Source organism: Vombatus ursinus, unplaced genomic scaffold, assembly GCF_900497805.2.
Source record: "Vombatus ursinus unplaced genomic scaffold, bare-nosed wombat genome assembly UNPS02007284.1, whole genome shotgun sequence".
Classification (NCBI taxonomy): Eukaryota; Metazoa; Chordata; class Mammalia; order Diprotodontia; family Vombatidae; genus Vombatus; species Vombatus ursinus.
In genome coordinates this window covers 14,908,798-14,929,205 of record NW_020947062.1, presented here as the reverse complement: position 1 = coordinate 14,929,205, position 20,408 = coordinate 14,908,798, and the positions used below count along the sequence as shown (strand labels likewise).

General features: G+C 40.3%; 1 protein-coding gene across 1 annotated transcript in view; it reads right to left on the bottom strand.

Annotated features, from left to right (window-relative positions):
• The window catches only part of ADSSL1 (adenylosuccinate synthase like 1), an 87,133-nt gene that overhangs the window by 34,250 nt on the left and 32,475 nt on the right, over window positions 1-20,408 (bottom strand). Inside the window, exon 2 of the mRNA XM_027849273.1 lies at window positions 16,637-16,739. Coding sequence (XP_027705074.1) covers window positions 16,637-16,739 — 103 coding nt within the window. The remainder of the gene's footprint in view (window positions 1-16,636; window positions 16,740-20,408) is intronic.

Sequence of the window (20,408 nt, the reverse complement as noted above, 5' to 3'; positions counted from 1 at the left end):
TGCCTATATTCCCACCTTTGCCAATTTTCGTAGAGTAAGGTGAAACCTCAGAGTTCTTTTAATTTGTTCCTTTAATTTGTACTTATCTTACAGTACTATGAGTAATTTGATTATATTTTCAAATTGTCATTTAGTTTGCTATTCTTTTTTGGAAAACTGTTCATTTTTTTTGACCATTTATCTATTGGGGAATGGATTCTGGTGTTACATAATCAATTCACTATATATATTGAATATCAGACTTTTTCTTGGTGCCATTTAATTTAAATGTTTTCCTAGTTGACAGATTCTCTTTTTTTAATTAATTTTCCAATCAATGAAATTCTATCTTCTCTTCCTCCTACCTCCTCTTTCCCCTTTGAGAAAGAAAGAAAAAAAAAAACCCTATCAAACATGTACAGTTAAGCAAAACAAATTTTCACATTAGCCACGTCCAAAAAAATATTTCTCAGGCTCTCACTTCTCTATCAGGTGGTTAAGTAGCATGTTTCCTTATGAGTCATCTGGAATCATGGTTGGTCATTGCTTTGATCAGAGTTCTTAAATCTTTTGGAATTGTTTGTCCTTAAAATATTGCTGTTATTATATAAATTGATCTACTGCTCACTTCACTCCACATGAGTTCATAAAGTCTTTCCAGGTTTCTCTGAAATCATCCCCTTCATCAATTCTAACGGGTGCAACAATATTCCATTCCATTCATGTACTCGGTTTGTTTAGCCATCTACCAATTGATAGATACCCCCTCAATTTCCAATTCTTTGCCACCTCAAAAAGAGCTGCAGTAAATTAAAAAAATATTTAGGTCCTTTTCTTCTTTCTTTGTCTCTTGAGGGTAAAGGCCCAGTAGTAAGTAATATGGCTGGGTCCAAGCATATGCATGGTTTAATAGCTTTTGGGGTGGAGTTCCAAATTGTTTTCAAGAATGGCTAGAGCAGTTCACATTTCTACACACAAGTGCGGTACCTGTTTCCCCACAGTGCCTCAAGCATTTGTCATTTTCCCTTTTTTTGTGAACCTTGCAATCTGATTAGTATGAGATGGAATCTTAGAGTTGTTTTAATGTGCATTTCTCTAATTTTTAGTGATCTAAAGAACTTTTTTTCATATGGATATTGATTGGATTCCTTTATCTGAAAACTGCCTATTCATCTCCTTTGACCATTTATCGCCTGGGGAATGGCTCTTGTTCTTATACATTTGACTTAGTTCCCTATGTATCTTAGAAGTGAGACCTTTATCATAGAAACTTTCTTCAAAAGTTTTTTTCCCTGACTTATTTGCTTCTCTTCTAACCTCAGCTTCATTGGTTTTGTTTGTGCAAAACTTTTATATTCTATGTAATCAAAAGTTCTGTTTTACTTTCTGTGATTCTGTGTCTGGTTTCTTCATGAATTCCTCCCTTATCCATGGATCTAACAGGTCATTTCTTCCTAGCTCTTTTAATTTGTTTATGATGTCACCCTTTCTGTATAAGTCATGTACCCATTTGGAGCTTATTTTGGTATATGGTGTGAGATGTTGGTCTCGGCCTAGTTTCTTCCAGACTACTTTCCAGTTTTCTCAAAAGTTTTTGTCAGATGGTAATTTTTTACCCCAATAGTGGGATCTTGGGGTTTATTAAACACTAAGCTACTATGCTATTTGCCTTTGCATATTGTGTATATAATCTGTTCCATTGGTCAACCTTTCTATTTCTTACCCAATTCCAAATGTTTTGATGATTATGGCTTTGTAACATAGCTTGGGATCTAGTATTGCTAGGTTTCCTTCCTCTCTAATTTTTTTTTCATTATTTCCCTTTAGATTCTTGAAACATTGTTCCTCCAGAAGAATTGTATTTTATTTTTCTAATTCTGTAAAGTAATCCTATTATAGTTTGACTGGTATGGTACTAGAAAGTAAATTAATTTAGGTAAGTAGTATTGACCTTCTCTTCTAATTTTCCTTATTCATGTGTAAGCTTTTGAATTTTATGTAATCAGAATTGTCAGTGTTGTCGTTTATGATCTTTACCCCTTGTTTGTTTCAGAATGTAACTTGAGGAAATCTTAAGATGCCCACATCTTCCCTTACTTGACCTAGTATCTCAGGGTGTATGGTTGTGGCGGGGGCAGAGAGATGTGAATCTTATTATTTGCCTGCTTTGTTATAAAATTAACAGTTAAATCCCACAAAGGTTGGATACTATGCCCTGAGGATATAGATATGGAGTGGCTCACAGAGACCTGATTACTGCTCCTCCTTAGCTTTAGAAAGAAAGATTTACCTTTCTACACAGGTGCTCCCAGAGCCCTCTTCCCCAGTGAGACAACTCCTGTTGTTACTGAGAATAGGTGGCCTGGGCTTTCAGAAAAACCTGGAAAGGCTTACATGAACTGATGCAAAGTGAAGTGAGCAGAACCAGGAGAACATTGTGTATAGTAACAGCAACATTGTGTGCTGATCAACTATGAACAACTTAGGTTTCCTACAATGATCCAAGACAGTTCCAAAGGACTCACGATAGAAAATGCTATACTCATCCAGAGAAAGAGCTAATGGAGTCCAAATGCGGATCAAAGCATGCTATTTTCACTTTCTTAATTTTTTAGTGGTTCTTTTCTTTTGACCTGCTTCTTCTTCCACAACATGACTAATATGGAATGTTTTACATGATTGCATATTCATAACCTGTGTTAAATTGCTTACCATCATAGGGAGGGAGATAGTTTGGAACTCAATATTTTAAAAAATGAATGTTAAAAACTGTCTTTACATACAATTAGAAAAAAATAAATTACTTTTAAAAAAAGAAAAAAAGAAGAAGTGGTCTGGTATAGTAGAAGGAACAGGTCAGAAGACGTGAGTTCAGGTCTTTGTTCTGCTAGCAATTCCCTGAGCAAGCTTGAGCAAGTCATTCTCCTTCTCATGGCCTCTCTTTCCTCCTCTGTAAAATGGGGGGTGGTGGTGGTGGAAATAGATGACCTCTTAAGTCCTTTCTAGAGCTAACATTCGGTAGAGTCAGGCCTGCGGCTACTGAGGCACTAAGTCATGAATATTACAAGGGGGACTGATGACCCTGGGAAGGAGTCTACAGTTTCTGTCCTAGGATGGTGATGGGGCTAAAGCTGAGTGATGGTGATGAAGAGCTAGATGGCACAGCAAATAGAGTGCTGAGTCAGGAGTCAGAAAGATCTGGGTTCAAAACCTACCTCAGATACTTATTAGCTGTGAGACCCTGGGCAAGTCACTCTGTCTACCTCAGTTTCCTCAACTGTAAAATGGGCATAACAATAGCACCTACCTCCCAGGGTTGTTTTGAGGATCAGAAAAGATATTTTGTTAAGTGCTTAGCACAATGCTTGGCACAGAGTAGGCTATTAATAAATCCTTGTTCCCTTCCCTCTAAGCTAGTGATTAGGAACAAATAACGGTGGAAGGATCTTTCCTTGGAAGAGAAGTAGTGAAAGTTGTGATTAGAAAGAGAATAGGAAGCCTGTTGTGGTCAAAGCAGAGTTCATAGGTTAACCAAATCCGAGGGGCTAGAGTAGACAGAAAAGGGCAACTGGTCAAAAGCCTAGCAAGTCAATATGGAAAACAGATAGTACAAAGAGGGACTGTAGGTTCCATTGTGGCAGCTAGGTGGCGCAATGGATAGAATGCTGGGCATGAAGTCAGGAGGACCTGAGTTCAAATTTGACCTCAGACGCTTACTAGCTGCATGACCCTGGGCAATCATTTAACCCCTTTTGCCTCCGTTTCTTCCTCTATAAAAATGAGCTGGAGAAGGAAATGTTAAGCCAGTCCAGTATTTTTGCCAAGAAAACCCCAAAAGGAGTCACCAAGAGTCAGATGTGACTAAATCGACACAAGTTTCCTAGAGTCTCTCTCTCTTTATACTTCCTTGAAGGACGTAACATGTTCCCAATATGCCAGATGGTTCTGGACTGAAGGAGGAGAGAAGTTAGTGTGGGTGTGAGGGTGGTAGGACAGGATTTAAAGAGAAGAATCAATGGACTGTCTTCAGGGGAGTATCATTGTATTCCAGAAAAAAATTAGATTTTTAAAATTTAAAAATAAATTTTAGATTTCAGTTGCCCAGTTGAGGCAAGGATATGTAAATGAAAAGCAAAGTAAACATTTTTGTGTCACAAATAAAGCAGAAAGAAAGTGTGTAGGTAAGACTGATGGAAATTGTTAACCTCACCAGACCTGGAAGGGAGACTTTCTAATTTAATTCTTATCACAATTTCCCCTAAAGCCTACTTATTTGGTCTGTGTCACAGCCCTCCCTATTGCCTCCTTACTGCCTCCTTCCATTAGACTCTGATCTCTAGGGAGAAGACTGGTTTTTCCAACTTGTATCTTTCTTAGTACTGAGCTATGATACCCCAGGAAAAGTTGCTTAACCTCTGTCTGCCTCAGTTTCCTTAACAGTAAATTGTGTACCCCGCACACGACCAGAATGTAATAAATATGAAAGGGATGAGGGAAGTGACTAGTCTAGGACTGCAGTCTAGGCGTTGGACGCATCCTCCAGGCAGGCCACTTTCCACTTTAGCCGGCTGTCTCTCTGATCACCTACTGCCACCCACTTCTTCCCTTGGGACATAGAGAAGGCAAATACCTTTCTGCCATGTGTTCTTAAACATAGGAGATTTGTCTCCAGTGGGATTAGACGTGGATGAGCGACCCTGCCAGGCAGAGGAGCGACAGGGTATGAGTTACATTGTGGGAGTGACTCAAAGGCTTTGGACACGTCTCAGGAACCAAAGGTCATTCAAATGCCAGATGTGCTTTGTTGGAAATGACTGAAATAAGTGGAGAGAGTGCTAACTCTGGAATCTGAGGACCTGGGTTTGAGTCCCATCTCCTCTCCTTGGTAAGTGTGTGACCATAGGCAAGTCATTTGCCCACTTCTGGGTCTTGGTTTTCTTCTTTGTAAAATGAAAGGGTTAAAGCAGATGATTTCTGAGGCTCCTTCCAACTCTAACCCCCATAATCCTATGAATATCTAAAGATGGCCTCCTGGGATGTTTCCCAGGATGAGAAGCAACAGCTGCCGCTGGGTCAGGACATTCTGCCTCTTGCTAGGACAACACAGAGAATCCTGCGTACACCTTGACTCCAGGGCCGTCCGACCCTCTGGAGGAATTACCTGGCTCTAGCTCACCTGGAAAAGTGACTAATTCATAGAATCACTGCTTCAGAGTTAGAAGGGACCTTAGTCAAGTCTTCTCATTTTGTAGATGAGGCAACTGAGGCTGAGAGAGTTTCAGTGACTTGCCCAAAGTCACAAAGATAGTAGTAAGAGTCAAGATTCGGACCCTCAAGCTTGTTAATGTTCTTCCTAAAACACATTGGCTCACACAACGTGGCACTCCAGATGTGACTTGGGCCATGACAGAGCACAAGAGAACCAACCTTTCCCTCTTTCTGGACGTTGTGACTCCTTGAATGTTGCTTAATGAATGCTTATTCATTAAGCACCTACTATGTATTGGGCACTGTACTGAGGGCAGAGCAGAGAGAAAGGGACCAATGGGAAAGATCATCCAACTTTATCCAGCTGTCCCATATGTCATTTTTTTGACTCATACTGAGCTTTACAGCCAACTCAACCTACCTCCCCTCCACCCTGCTTTGATATAAATTGTTGTTTATCCATGCCTATCCCTCTTGTATTTATAAGGTTAATTGCTGGAAGTCAAGGGTGACTAAATTTATCCATACTAAATTCTACAATATTAGATTCTGCCCACCTTTCCAACCTGAGAAGCAGAATATAAGTGTAACGGGGGTTTGGCACATGCCCACTTAAGATGGAGATGCCCATGTGGAAGGTGCCAGGGACCTGCTTCTGGGAATCAGGAGGACCCGCACAGGTGGGGACAGTCTGCATTGGTCTACTATGTGGTTGGGAACAGCTTCTTTCCAGCTGTAAGTGTGTCTTTAAATCGACCTGACAGAAGTACAGTTACTCTAAGGGTGAAAGAGTCATTCACTCCCAGTAGATGACACCATTCAGGAATCAGGGAAAGGCCTGTGGGCTACTTCCCCCTACCTTTAGGCTATATGGTACTAGGAAGTGGGGTTGGGTTTTTTGGGGGGAGTTCTTTTGGACTTGATTTTGGTGAGGCTAATGCTACATAAGGACTGAGTTAAGCTATGAATCTAATTCCCCTCTCCTGAGACTGAAGTGGTGGTGGGTGGGGTAATCTATGCCCCTGTATGTTGGGGAAAATATTCCTATATTTACTCTTGTTAAACCTTTTAAGGAAATGTTCCTTTGTAAGAGCTAATCTGTCTGCTAAGTGGTTAAATGGAAGTAGGAGACTTGGAACCCTAATATTGGGAGAACACAATGAAGGCTCTAGCCAATGGTAGAGAAGAGGGAGAACCTCCTTAACTCTCTAAGGGTACTGGAGAAGTGTGGGAGAGGGATGAAATGTAACAGACTTTACTCTTTTGGAGAAGGGCCAGAGGAAACTCATGTCACTAAAAAAAAGAGCAGGATTTGGAATAAGAGGCCCTGGGTTTGAATTGTAACTGTACCACTTGATAATTCTCTTGACTTCTTCCAGCAAACTATTAGATAAAATATTTGGATGTGATTTCCAAGGTCCCTTCTAGCTCTAAAATCCATGATCCAACTGAGATCATTGTATCTAGTCTGTCATTCAACATGTCAACTATCCCAATTTCATGTCATCTGCGAATTTGAAAACTCTGCCTTCTTCCCAAGTCATGGATAAAAATGTTGAAAAACCACAAGGTCAAGTGGATGGATTCATGGCCTACTCCTCTACATATTTTCCTTCAGTTGGTATTACATTACTGATGACCCTTTGAATCTGGTTATTCAACCCATTCCAAATCCATCAAATCATACTATCATTTACTTGCGCCTCTCTTATTCACAAGGATAATGAAATGTCAAACTCAGGACCTTGAATAATTTGCTGAAGTCCAAGTGTCCATTGTCTATGTATTCCTTTGATCTGCCATTCTAGTTGTACTGTCTAAAAAGGAAATGAAGTTAGCCCAACATGATCTATTTTTATGAAATGTTACTTCTCAGTTAATCACTCTTTCCCCTTCTGAATGGCCAACTACCAGTTCTTTAAGAGTATAGTAAAAAAAAAAAAAAAGAGCATAGTCAAGGGGCAGCTAGGTGGCACAGTGGATAAAGCACCAGCCCTGGAGTCAGGAGGACCTGAGTTCAAATCCAGCCTCAGACACTTGACACTTACTAGCTGTGTGACCCTAGGCAAGTCACTTAACCGCTAGCCTCACCCCGCCCAAAAAAAAGTATAGTCGAGACTTTTGCTAGGGACTAACAAGCTGATGGCCTATAATTTGAATATTCCATCCTCTTCCCCTTTTGGAAAATCAGGACAACTGGTTCTGTATCACCTCTCCCAATCTCCACCATTTTTTCAAAGATCTCTTATAGCACTTTAGCAAAACCACATCCACCAAGTCTTTCAATACAAAATGTAATTTGTCCAGGCCTGGTGACTTGAGTACCCCAAGATGCTATGACCTCACTTATTTTAAGCTTCAACGTCTTACCAACCATTTTGCTTCATCTCACCCAGTTTGGACTCTTAGAGGCTTGAGTTATTCTATTCATACTCTTTCATTTCAATCTTCTGTATATGTTTTTATAAAATCTAAGTGAATTGAATGAGTCCCTATGTAGTCAAGTCTTTCTCTTTAGGTCCCCATCTTCTCCCTTATTAGGACTGCTGGTGTTTGTGGCTTCCAAATTTCATTCCTGAAAACTTCCCATCCTTCTTGGGTTAACTTCTGCAGAACTTTAGACCATAGGAGCAGAATCATAGAATTTCAGAGTTGGATGTGACCTTGGTGGTCACTTAGACCAACCCATACCCAAAAAGAATTCCCAATCAGTCAGTCAGTCAACAAACATTGATTGATGTCTATTGTATTCTAGGCATTGTGCTATGTGCTGGGGATACAAAGAAAAGTAAAAGATAGTCTCTATTCTAAAGGAGCTCATAGTCTAATGGGGGAGACAACACGCAAACAATTATGCAGAAACAAGCTATATACAAGATAAATTAGAAGTGATCAATGGAAAAAAAGTAATAGAATTAAGAGGAATTGGAAAAGGTTTCCTGTAGAAGGTAGGATTTTACCTGGGACTTGAAGGAAGCCAGGAGACAGAGATGAGGAGGGAGAGTATTCCAGGCAGGGAGACAGCCAGGGAAAATGCTCTGGGAGATGGAGTGTTATGTGCAAGGAACAGAAAGGAGGCCAGTGTCACTGGATCACAGAGTACATTGGTGGGGAGGGGGTGAAAGGTATAGGAAAGACTGGAAAGTTCTGGTGGGGGCAGGTAATGAAGGACTTTAAATGCCAAACAGGATTTTATATTTTGATCCTGGAGGTGATAGGGAGCTACTGGGGTTTATTGAGTGTGTGTGTGTGTGTGTGTGTGTGTGTGGTGCTTTAGGAAGACACCTATGACAGCGAAGGATGGCCCAGAGTGGGGAAAGACATGAGGCAGAGAGAAGGCTATCGCAATAATCCAGGTATGAGGTGATGAGGGCCTGAAGCAGAGTAGTGGTAATGTCAGAGGAGAGAAGAGGATGTGTGCAAGAGATGTTAGGAAGGTATAATTGACAGGCCTCGGCAACAAATTGTATATGAGGGGTGAGGGAGAGCAAGGAGTGGAGGATGACATGTAGGTCATGGGGCTGGGTGACTGAGGGGATAGTGGTGCCTTCAACAGTATTAGAGAAGTTAAGAAGAGGGCAGGGTTTGGGGGGAAAGATAGTGAGGTCAGTTTTGGACATGTTGACTTTAAGATGGGACATACAGTTAGAGATAAACAGTACATGTGATAAGTTGCCATCTCTTCCCCGTTTTAGGACCTCTAGTATGGGGAAACCCACCACCTCCCAAGGCAGCCTGTTCCACTTTGGGACAGCACTAATTGTTTGGAAGTTTCTCTTGACATCAAGACAAAGTTTGGCTCTTTGCAACTCCCAACCATCGTTCCTAGTTCTGCCCTTCGGAGTGAAATAAAACCAACCTTACCCCTCTTCTACAGGATAATCTTATAGGTACCTGAAGATAATTATCATATCTTCCTCTGAGTCTTTTCTTTGGGAGTAGCATCCCCACTTCCTGTAACCAATCCTCACATAGCATGAATTTGAGGCAATTTTGACTGCTATCCACTGCACATTCTGCAATTTTATCAATATCATTTCTAAAATGTGGTGTACTGAATTCACTCCTCCAGATTGTGGCCTGACAGGGCAGAGGAAAACAAGACGATTGTGACCATAGTCCTAGAAGCCATGCCGCTCTGAATGCAGCCCAAGATTCTTTTTATTCTTTCACTGAATTCACAGAATCCAGGGTGCACATCAGGCTTACTACGTTTTCTCTGGACATTGTTTACTGTGAATTAATTGTCCTCTTTGCTGATATTCTTCCTTTATTTTACCTGATCCTATCTGTGGTATCTGGCTTGGTAGATATACAAGGGCAGGTCTTTCTTACTACATTTTTAGTTTAAATTCCTTTGGAAGAGATTCACAAGACTTTAAAACTTCAGTATATTTTTACTGGCCCTCATTAGGTATACTGTACCCCATTGCTATATGAATAGTATTGGTATATATTTGTGTGTGTGTGTGTATATATATATATATATATACACACACACACACATACATACATACATACATATACATATATGTATATATATATCTTGTATCTTAAGTCATGGCAAAGAAATATGAATCCTATCCTCACCATCTTCTTAACCTGCTTTTTACTTTAAAAAAATAAAATATTTATGGTATTATTATAAAATGAATTACTGAAACATCTGAACAAATTGGTGTTTGGGCTTCAGAGGCAGCTTCTGTTTTCTATGTTGTTTTTTTTAATTTACAAAAGTAACTTGGAAACTACTAGAGCAATGATGGAAATGTCAAATTTCTGACTAAAGGAGATAATAATAGTTAATCATAGAGGTTAGTAAAAAGAAGGTAAAAATTGGTTAGAATATAAGGATGTTAAATATGTTTTGCATGACTGCACATGTATAACCTATATCAAATTGCTCACCTTCTCAATGGGTGGGGTGGGAAGAGAGGGAGAGAATTTGGAACTAACTCAAAATTTTTTAAACAAATATTAAAATTGTTTTTTACATATAATTGGGGAAATGAAATATTAAATTAAATTTTAAAAAATAAAATAACGATGTTGTGGGAAGAGCAAGAGGGTTTTTGAAATACATTGAGATAGTTACCATGATAATCAATAACTATGCAAAATTCAAGTGTTCTCTTTTGGCTAAAACTGGGTATATATGTATTCTTGAAATGTGAATCCTGAAATGAGAAGCAATTTGTGGAAATGGACTGAAATGAATTCTACTGAAAAATAAAAAAGTATGAAATCTTCTACTTTCTATATAAAAGAAATAAAAGCTTATTTTCTTGTCTAAATAAATGGTACATCAATTTTTAAAAAGACAACTTTAAAAAAAAAAAAAAGAGAACCTTTTCTATTTCTTAGTCTTTCTGAAGCACAAACTTGTACAACAAACTTCCTTCATCCACTGCAGCTAGTTTGACTTCCAGATATCATGCACAATAAATGCCTCTGCCACTCGCTACCACTGCCACTCTGGTCACTCACTACAATCTTGCAGGTTTGTGTATGATAGTTGGAGTGTTTCAAGGGGGTCAAGGGAAGGAATGTGAATGCTAGCAGGAAGAGAACTAGAGAAAAGGAAAGTGCCTGGGTACAACAGGAAGAGGGGGCTCAGCCAAAGTCTTGCAGTGCTAGCCTGAAGGTGTAATTGGTTTACACCCAGGCATCACTGAAATTATTTCATAGAAACATCTGGCAGACTGTCATGATAGGGGCTTCATCAACTTCTAGCTATCCCATGACCATACTGAGTATACAGCTGTCTAGGCAGGGTGGACTGGTGGTCCTGTGTGTGGGCTTGGAAACTTACTGTATGTCTCTCATTTGAGGCCCAGACTAATGATTTTTTTTTCAGCTTCAGTAACACTAGAAGTCCAGGGACTTGTGATTGGTATTGATGGGAGGGAGGGAGGAAATAAGCATTTATTAGGCCTTTACTGTGTGCCAAGCACCATGCTAAGTTCTTCATAAATATTATCTCCTTTGATCCTCAAAACTCTGTGAGATATGTGCTATTGTTATTCCCATTTTATAGATGAAGAAACTGAGGCAGATAGAGGTTAAATGACTTGCCCAGAGTCACATAGCTAGTATGTGTCTGATGCAGGATTTGAACTGAGGTCTTCCTGACTCCAGGTCCTATCTGCTACACAACCTATTGTTGGAGAAATATGCACACTGATAAAATCACAGATCCTTAAAATAATGATAAAGTCATCATAGGAGTTTGTAAGCTAATCTGTAATTGGTATAAGACTTTTGGGGTGGGGGAAGGGCACTAACTAGTAATAATAATTAAAATAACTCACATTTATAAAGCAGTTTAATTACAAAGCACTTTACTTTTTTTTTTTCTTGGTGAGACAGTCAGGGTTAAGTGACTTGCCCAGGGTCACACAGCTAGTGGGTGTTATGTGTCTGAGGCTAGATTTGAACTCACTTTCTCCTGGCTCCAAGGCCAAAGCTTCATCCACTGCACCATCTAACTGCCCCCACACAAAACACTTTAAATTCATTATCTTACTTGAGCTTCTCAAAAAACTCTGTGAGAAAGGTAGTAGTAGGAGCAATGATGATGATGATGATGATGATGATGATGGTGGTGGTGGTGGTGGTGGTGATTATGATGATGATGATTGTACTGTAAGTGTCATCCCAGTTTTACACAGGAGGAAACTGAGGCTCTGAGGTCTGGTGACTTGCCCACAGTCTCCCAGAGAGTGGGAGTCAAAGGTAGAATCTGATCCCCTATCTTTTCTGCCTCAGAGTCGGGCATGGCACCATCTTGTCTGTCTAGTGAACCTCACTCCAGCCAATCTACATACCTGCTTCTCGTTCCTTGTGCAAACCTTGTCCTGGCCCTCCCATAAATCCTCCTTAAGTGGAGGCACTGCAGACCTTCCTGTAGTGGATATCAGGGCTTCAGTTCAAATCCTGGTTCTGCCACTTAATCTTGGGCAAGTCAGTTCAGCTATCTGAGCCTCAGTTTCCTCATCTATAAAATAAGGGGGTTGGACTAGATCATCTCGGCAGTCTCTTCCTGCTCTAATTGCTATGATCCTAAATCTCTTTCCACCTCTGGTCTTCAGTTTCCCCATTAGTAAAATTAGGAAGAGAGAATAGATAACAGGATGATAGATTTAGAGCTGTGTGGGAATTTGGAAGCCACTTAGCCTAATCCCCTCATTTTATAGATGAGGAAACTGATGCCGGAGAAGTTAAGTAACTTGCTTAATGTCACACAGTTAGTGAGAATTAGATCTAGGCTCTCTCACTCCTAACCTAGCACTCTTTCCATAGCGTTACATGGTCTCCTAGGTCCTGGTCCGTTGTGTTCAGTTCTGATGGTCTATGTTTTCTTCCAGCTTTGACATTCTATGGTTCTGTGATTCTAACTGAGTACTGAAAAACTTTATCTCTCATGAAAGGAATTTCTTGCACCAGACAGTGAGAAAGGGTATGTTGGAGGTACCAGGAACCTCTGATACCTCTGAAATGTGAATGAGATGAGATCATCCATAAAATGGAAGAACATAGCAGAATGGATTAGAAAGAAGAATCCAACAATATGTTGTTTATAAGAAACACACTTGAAACATAAGATACACACTGTTAAAATAAGAGGCTGGAACAAAATCTGTCATAGGTCAGCTGAAATAAAACCCTAAAAGCTCTGATAAATCTAATGACCAACCATAATTCCAGAAGTCTGAAGATAAAACATGATATCTATCTCCTGACAGAGGGAAGACAGATTTAGAATGAGACATGTTTTCGGACACTGCCAATGTGAGAATTTGTTTTGCTTGTCAACCAGGGGGAGAAAGGCATCCAGAAAAATAGAAAAGTAAATAAAACCCGAAAAAGAAAGTGATCACTTCACCTTAGTATTTGTGATTAAAGAGAAGAAAGTTGGGCATAGTTTAACATGCACTCTATATTTTGGGAGAGCAGATTTTAAAGGGTTCATAGAAAGGATAAGTAAATTAGAAGGGCCTAAAATCCTTCAGAGAAATCAGTCCCCAGGCTCTCAGAAGCCCCTAAGGATGAAATTCTGAAGATACAAAGAGAAGTTAGGAGAAGGAGTGAACAGTTTAAAGCTTCAGTTTTCTTATGTGTGAAAATGGGATAATTATACTGGTTGTAGTGTTAGTTATTATTACTACTACTACTACCTGTCTCTCAGGGTTATTGTGAAGCACAAATAAGATAATGAATGTAAAACGCTTTGTAAACATTAAATTACTATATATGTGGTCTCCTAACTCTTTTTACCACATGCTCTTAGTGGCAAAAAAAAATTTGGGGGGGCATTTAACATATATATATATATATTTACTTATTTATAAATTATACACATGTACTATTGCACTAATGTGTATTATAAACCACATGAAAATAAACATTAGAAATGATGAGATAAAGACGAAACGATATCTTGAAAATAATATTTACTTGTTAATGGTTCACGTTCATTCATTTTAGTAGTGTCTGATTTTTTGTGACCCCATTTGGGTTTTCTTGGCAAAGATACTGGAGCGGTTTGCCATTTCCTTCTTCAGCTCATTTTACAGATATGGAAACATGTAAACAAGGTTAAGTGACTTACCCAGGGTCACACAGCTACTAACTGCCTGAGGCCAGATTTGAACTCAGGAAGATGAGTCTTCATGACTCCAGGTCCAGCACTCAATCCACTTCACCACCTAGATTGAGGAGGTCCTTAAATGAGTAGGTGGAGGAATTTGTTGCCTCAATACAGGCCACATAAAAGGCAGCTAGGTGGCGTGGCGGGTAGACTGCCAGACCTGGAGTCAGGAAGACTCAGAGTTCAAATCTGGCCTCGGACACTTCTAGTTGTGTGACGCTAGGCAAGCCACTTAATCCTGTTTGCCTCGGGCTCCTCCTCTGTAAGATGAAGTGGTTGAGCTTGATGACAAGAAAAAAGGTGAGTCTCCATTGTCAAAACAGGAAAGAAAATGGAAACTGTAATCTATAGCCTTGTGAGCTTGAATTCTATTTTTTTTGCAAATTACAGAATATATTTTTCAAGAGATTATAGTGACGATCACAAAGAGCAAGCATGGTTCATCATGCCAAACTGACTTCATTTCCTTTATCAACTGAGTTATTTGACTATACATATAATTTACCCAGATTTTAGCAAAGCATTAAACCAAGTCTCTCGTTAAGTCATTGTGGAAGAGCTGGAGAGATACAGGCAAGATAATAGTGGTATGGATTTGGAACCGAAGTAATGGATGCAATTGATGTTCGTTATTATCTTAGAGGGCAGTGACTCAAGGATCTGTGTTTGGATCTTTTCTGTCTGACATTTTTATCCATGACTTGGATACTGATAAAATTTGCAGATAACAGAAGGCTGATAGTGATTGTTTGGATAAAAAAAAAAATCTGGATTAGATCTCAACAAACTAGAATATTTGGCCTTATCTAATCACATGAAATCTAATAGGGATAAGAAAAATTACTTTCCCAAGTACAGGGTGTGAGAAGTTTGTCTAGATACGAGTTTATGTCAAAAAGATCTGTGCTTTTAATGGGTCACAAACTTAAGGGATCAACAGTTCTACACTAGCAAAAAAAAAAAAGCTAATTTGGGCTGCATTAAAGGAGAGATGGAGGTGATAGTCTATTATGCTCTGTGTTGGTCAGATTACACCTGGAGCACTGTGTTCAGTTCTGGGCACCATATTTAAGGAAGGACATTGATTAGTTAGAAAGTGTTCAGAGGAGAGTGATCTGGATGGTAAAAAACCCAGAAGATCAAACTATATGAGGATCAGTCAAAGAAACTGGGGATGGTTGGTCTTGCGAAGGGAGGAGATATGTGATAGTTATCATCAAGTATAACACACTCAGAAATACCTCTACTTTCTTTCTTTTTCTGCTTTTCTTTGTATTTGCGCAGGTGCAGAGGAGGGACACAATGTGGTAATGGTTGGGGAAGACTACATTTCTCATAAATTCCCAGCTTCAAGAACATGGTACTGATTAGAGGAGAGCAGGGATTAATTTTCTCAGGAGTCCAGGCAACCTGGAGGTCGGCACTAACTGGTGGGGAAAAAGAAGGAGATTTCTGGTGCTGAGGAGGATCCAAAGTGGAGGGAGGAGAAAACAATGGCGGCATCCAAGAAAACCAGAGGAATGCGGTAGCTTTAGCTCCCAGGCCACCCATAGAGAGTTAATGAGATAAGCAGAGCAGGGAGAGGAGACATTTTGGCTGTAATAAGCCGCAGAGCTTGGCAGGACCTAATGAGGAATGGAGAGGGATGCAAAGGCTGTCCTCGCCGGAGTCCTCAGCTCCTCATTTCAGCCATAGAGATTATGGACTTTGTCTAGGACTATGTGTTTTTGGAAGGCATTAAGACCCTGGGATAGAAAAATAATCAGGAGGAGGGAAATAAGACTGGAGTCACTGGTAATATGGGGAGTGACTACTTTGTAGTGTTGTTTTCCATTTCTGTCCTGAAAAAATGGTGCATACTTCTAAACTTAGTGGTGGCCTTGGTTTCCAGCAAGCACGGACCTCATAACTTAGATACAAGTTACTCATGCCAGAAATGCCCAGAAGCATTTGGGTGGGAGCAAGAGTTATTAGTTAATGAGAAGTCTCCAAGATAGAACCTTGGGTCTGCCCGAGTCCAGAGCTGCCTTAGGCCCCAGATGTTTGATGTAGAAGAATTGAAATTGTGCTACTTGGTCCCAAAGGGCCAAATTTAGGAGGCAGATTGTTTGGACATAGGGAAAAGCTTCCGAGCTGTCCTTAAAGTTGCCTCAAGAGGAGGGAGTGCATTCTCCATCACTGAACATCCTTAAGTGAATAATGATAATAATAATAATAATAATAATAAACAATAGCTAACATTTATATTTAAATAGCACTTTAAGGTTTACAAAATACTTTACACATTAACTCATTTGAGTGAACATTGCACTACTACCTGTTGGTGATGTGGTAAGGGGGAATTCTTGATTAAGTACAGGTTGGAATAGATGACCTCTGGGGTCCCTTCCAACTGTGAGATTCTAGAATTCTGAGAGAGGGAGAATGACCTGTCCAAGGTTACTCAGCTAGTAAGCCAAGGGGTGGTGAATATCAACATTGTAAAGACAAAGACCTTTGAAAGACTTAAGAACTCTGATCATGTTAATGACCAATAATGATTCTAGAGGACCTATGATCTCCATCTCTCTCTCTCTCTCCCTCTTTCTCTCTCTCTCTCTGACATGGACAATGGAGAAATTTGTTTTACTTTATTATGCACATTTGTTACATAGTTCCCTACTCCCCTATCCCACTCTTAAGTGATGGGAAGGGGGAAAGGTGGCAGGGAGAGAAAACAGATTCTAGTTCAATGAAAAAAAATTAAATTAAATCTTTTGAAGGCATAACAGTGGAGGTTGCATAGGATAGTCTGCTTACCAATGAAGGACACAGCCTTGGTGTTGATGATGCCGCTGGGCAGCAGGTGGAAATCAAACTCTTTACCATCAACCACCACAGTGTGGCCAGCATTATTTCCTCCCTATAAAGAAAAAGAATTCATCAGAGAGTGAAGGGTCTGGGGAAGGCTTGGCTGAGCCCCTAACCCTGGGGCCAAACCCACATACTCTCATCCTTCAGTCACATCACTGTATCAATATTGAGTTATTTAAAATGGCATCTTTTGGGCAATTGAACTCAACACTTAGGGAAAGGGAGTCAGTTCTTACAGGGCTAGTTAGCTGTGCACAGAGCGTTACTGCTCCCTCTGGTCACAGACTAAACCTTGATCCTGGCTCCAGAGAGTTTCAACCCTAGTCCCACCCTGAGGCCTGACCCTGTCCTCAGAATGAACCTTGACCCTAGCTCTGGTCAGCCCAGTCAGGGAAACAACAAACGGCAGCCCATTTTCTCCTATTCCATTATGTCCCACAGGCAGCTTCCCAAGGAAATTTGGCTGTTTGGTTGTTGGGGTTTTTGGGGAGGGGGGCAGACAGGGGTATTGATAGGGCACGTGAATAATCAAAGTCCCTTAAATCCCTTTTCATTTCCTGCACTTTGCTTAGCCCTTCTGGAAGCCTATGCCCCATCTTCCTTTAAAGAATAAAGAAAAAAATGCACAGTCCAGCTTCTCAGGGTGCAGGATAGGATTAATTTTACCCACAATTTAGTTGGTTTTTACCTTTCTTATTTCTCTGGCTCAAACCATTTCTAGGAGAAAGACCCTTGGACCAGAGGCCAGAACATCTGGATTGTAGTGTAACCTTGTCACTGACTGTGATTTTAGGCAAATCACTTGCCCTTTCTGATCCTTAACTTCCTAATCTGCATAAATCCTTGCCCTGCCTCTTTCTCTGCGCTGCCGAGAGACTCTAATGAGACAGCAGATGGATGCTTTGAACTCTATGAATGGGAGGGAATCTCATTTAGAACAGAATGTCAGAACTGGAAAGAACCTTAGAACAGAGAACAAAAAAGGCCTGAGTTGGGAGGGAGCTGAGAGATTAGTCAGTCCAACACTTTTGTATTAAAGATGAAGAAACCAAGACTCAGGAAAGGGAAAAAAGGCATTAAAAGGTCACAGTAAAGACAGAATTAGCACTAGAATCCAGTTTGCCTGGCTCTACTCTATCCACTGCGCAAAAGTATTTGCTTCCTGTGGGCTCACTTTCAATGGGCAGCAGGGAAAGCGAGGATAGGGAAATCGAGAGGGTATCTTACAACATGCCCCAGATAATGTACAAAATAGGTAGCTGAGTTATTGACTACAGTTAGAGGCAGCAAGATCTATGGGAAGACCATGGGTCTAGGATTTAATAGGCCTGGGTTCGAGTTCCTACTCTGCTACTCATTTGCTCTATGACCTTGGGTAAGTCTCTTCAGTTCTCTAGGTCTCAATTTCTCTATCTGTCAAGTTTTTGTTGTTGTTCAGTAATTTCACTCATATCTGACTCTTGTGATCCCATTTGGGGTTTTCTTGGCAAAGATCCTAGAATGGTTTGCTGTTTCCTTCTCCAGCTCAGTTTACAGATGAGAAAACTGAGGCAAACAGGGTTAAGTGACTTGCCTAGGGTCACACAGTTAATAATAATAATATTAATATGCCCCATCTTCCTTTAAAGAATAAAGAAAAATATTTTTCTATTTTCTATTATTTATAATTATAATTATATTTTAATATGGTATTAAATAGTAAATATATAATTGATTATAATTATTAATAATAATAAATAATAATAAGTCTGAAGCTGAATTTGAACTCACCAAAATGAGTTTTCCTGATAGCTCACATTTATGTAGCACTTGTATGTGTTAGGCACTGTCTCTTTTGATCCTCACAACATCCCTAGGAGACAGGTGCTATCATTACCCCATCTTATAGTTGAGGCAACTGGCATACAGAGGTTAAGTGATTTGCCCAGGTCACACAGCTAATAAGTCCAAGGCTGGATTTGAAGTCAAATCTTCCTGACTCTGGGCCCAGCACTCTATTTCCACTGTTGTACCTAGTTGCCTCCAATTAGTTGTAATAATTTCTGCCCAGCCATCTTCAAAAGGTTGTTATGAAGTCCAAATAAAATAGTGGATGTGAAAGTGTTTTGAAAAGTTAGAAGTGCTATATCAGTGTTGGAAATTATCACCAAAGCCTGCCTGTTTGGCTAGTAGGGACCCCTCGTTATACAGGCCCTGAGTCTGGGGCTTCCTTTGCTGTGATGACCCAGACCCTAAGCCCACCAGATACCATGAGAGCCTAGGTAGGGGCACAGCTAGATAGAAACACAAGTAAGTGTTAAATACTCCTGTGATCCTTTTGATGATTAATAGTGAGGGCCTCACAGATGTGTGGCATATGGCCAGCCGCAGTACCCACAATCTGCTTGCCCATCAGGAGACAGATGCAAAAAGGCCATTTTTGGAAGGAAGAATGTTCCAAGGCTCCCTTGTACATCTGTTGATCCTTGAAGCTGGACAGCATTACACATAAACTGGGTGTCTGGAAACTCTGGGAATGCTGGATTCAGTCTTTAAAATGGTCTGTCTGGTGGAAAGGTCCCTGGACTTGGAATCAAGCTGTCTCTGATGGTGAGACCTAATGAAAGTCCCTTTTATCTGGGATGCAGTTTTCTCCTTGGTGACTAGGGAGTAATAATTCCTGTCCTTGTTTCCATCAGGTGAAGATCAAATAAAATAACGAAAGGAACGAAATTAGCATTAATATAGTATCTACGGCGGCAGTTAGGTGGTGCAGTGGATAGAGCACTGGCCTTGGAGTCAGGAGGACCTGAGTTCAAATCCAGCCTCAGACACTTGACACTTACTAACTGTGTGACCCTGGGCAAGTCCCTTAACTCCATTGCCTAGCCCCCACCCCATATATATATATATTATCTCATCTACCACGGGCCAGGCACTGTGCTAAGCAATTTACAAATATTATCTCATTTGATCCACACAACTACCCTGCCAGGTAGGTACTGTTACTATCCCCATTTTAACAATTGAGGAAACTGAGGGAAACAGAAGTTAAAGGACTTGCCTAGAGTCACACAGCTAATAAGTATCTAAGGCTAGATCTGAACTCAGGTCTATCCTGGTTTCAGGCCTAGTGCTGTATCCACTATGTCACGTAGCTGCCTCACATTAAAGTCTTTTGAAAAGTGTAAAAAATGATAATCAAATAAAAAATGTCATTCTCATTCCTTAATGTGTCTATATTATGTCCCCAAGATATTTTCATTGTGAGGCAATGTAGTATAATGGTAAGCACTGAATTTGGAGTCACTTAACATTAGGCATGTCACCTAACCTCTCTCATCCATAGAATAAAAGTAATATGAACTACTATTATTATTATTATAGCCCATCCCTACAACCTCAGGGAATCCTAGGTCCCTTCCACACCTCCCTCCTGGACTCTGTTCATAGCCTAAGCATCCTCTCTATCCTCCTGCAGGTCTTTTTTTTTTTTTTTTTAATAAGGCAATTGGGGTTAAGTGACTTGCCCAGGGTCACACAGCTAGTAAAGTATCTGAGGTCAGATTTGAACTCAGGTCCATCCTGACTCCAGGGCTGGTGCTCTGTCCACTGCACCACCTAGCTGCCCCCCTCCTACAGCTCTTGCGAACAACCCCTCCCTGGCCTTCATCCTTCACAACCTTTTTATCTGTGTGGAGAAAAAAGTCGGATTTCCTGCATGGCTTAGAGCTCAATG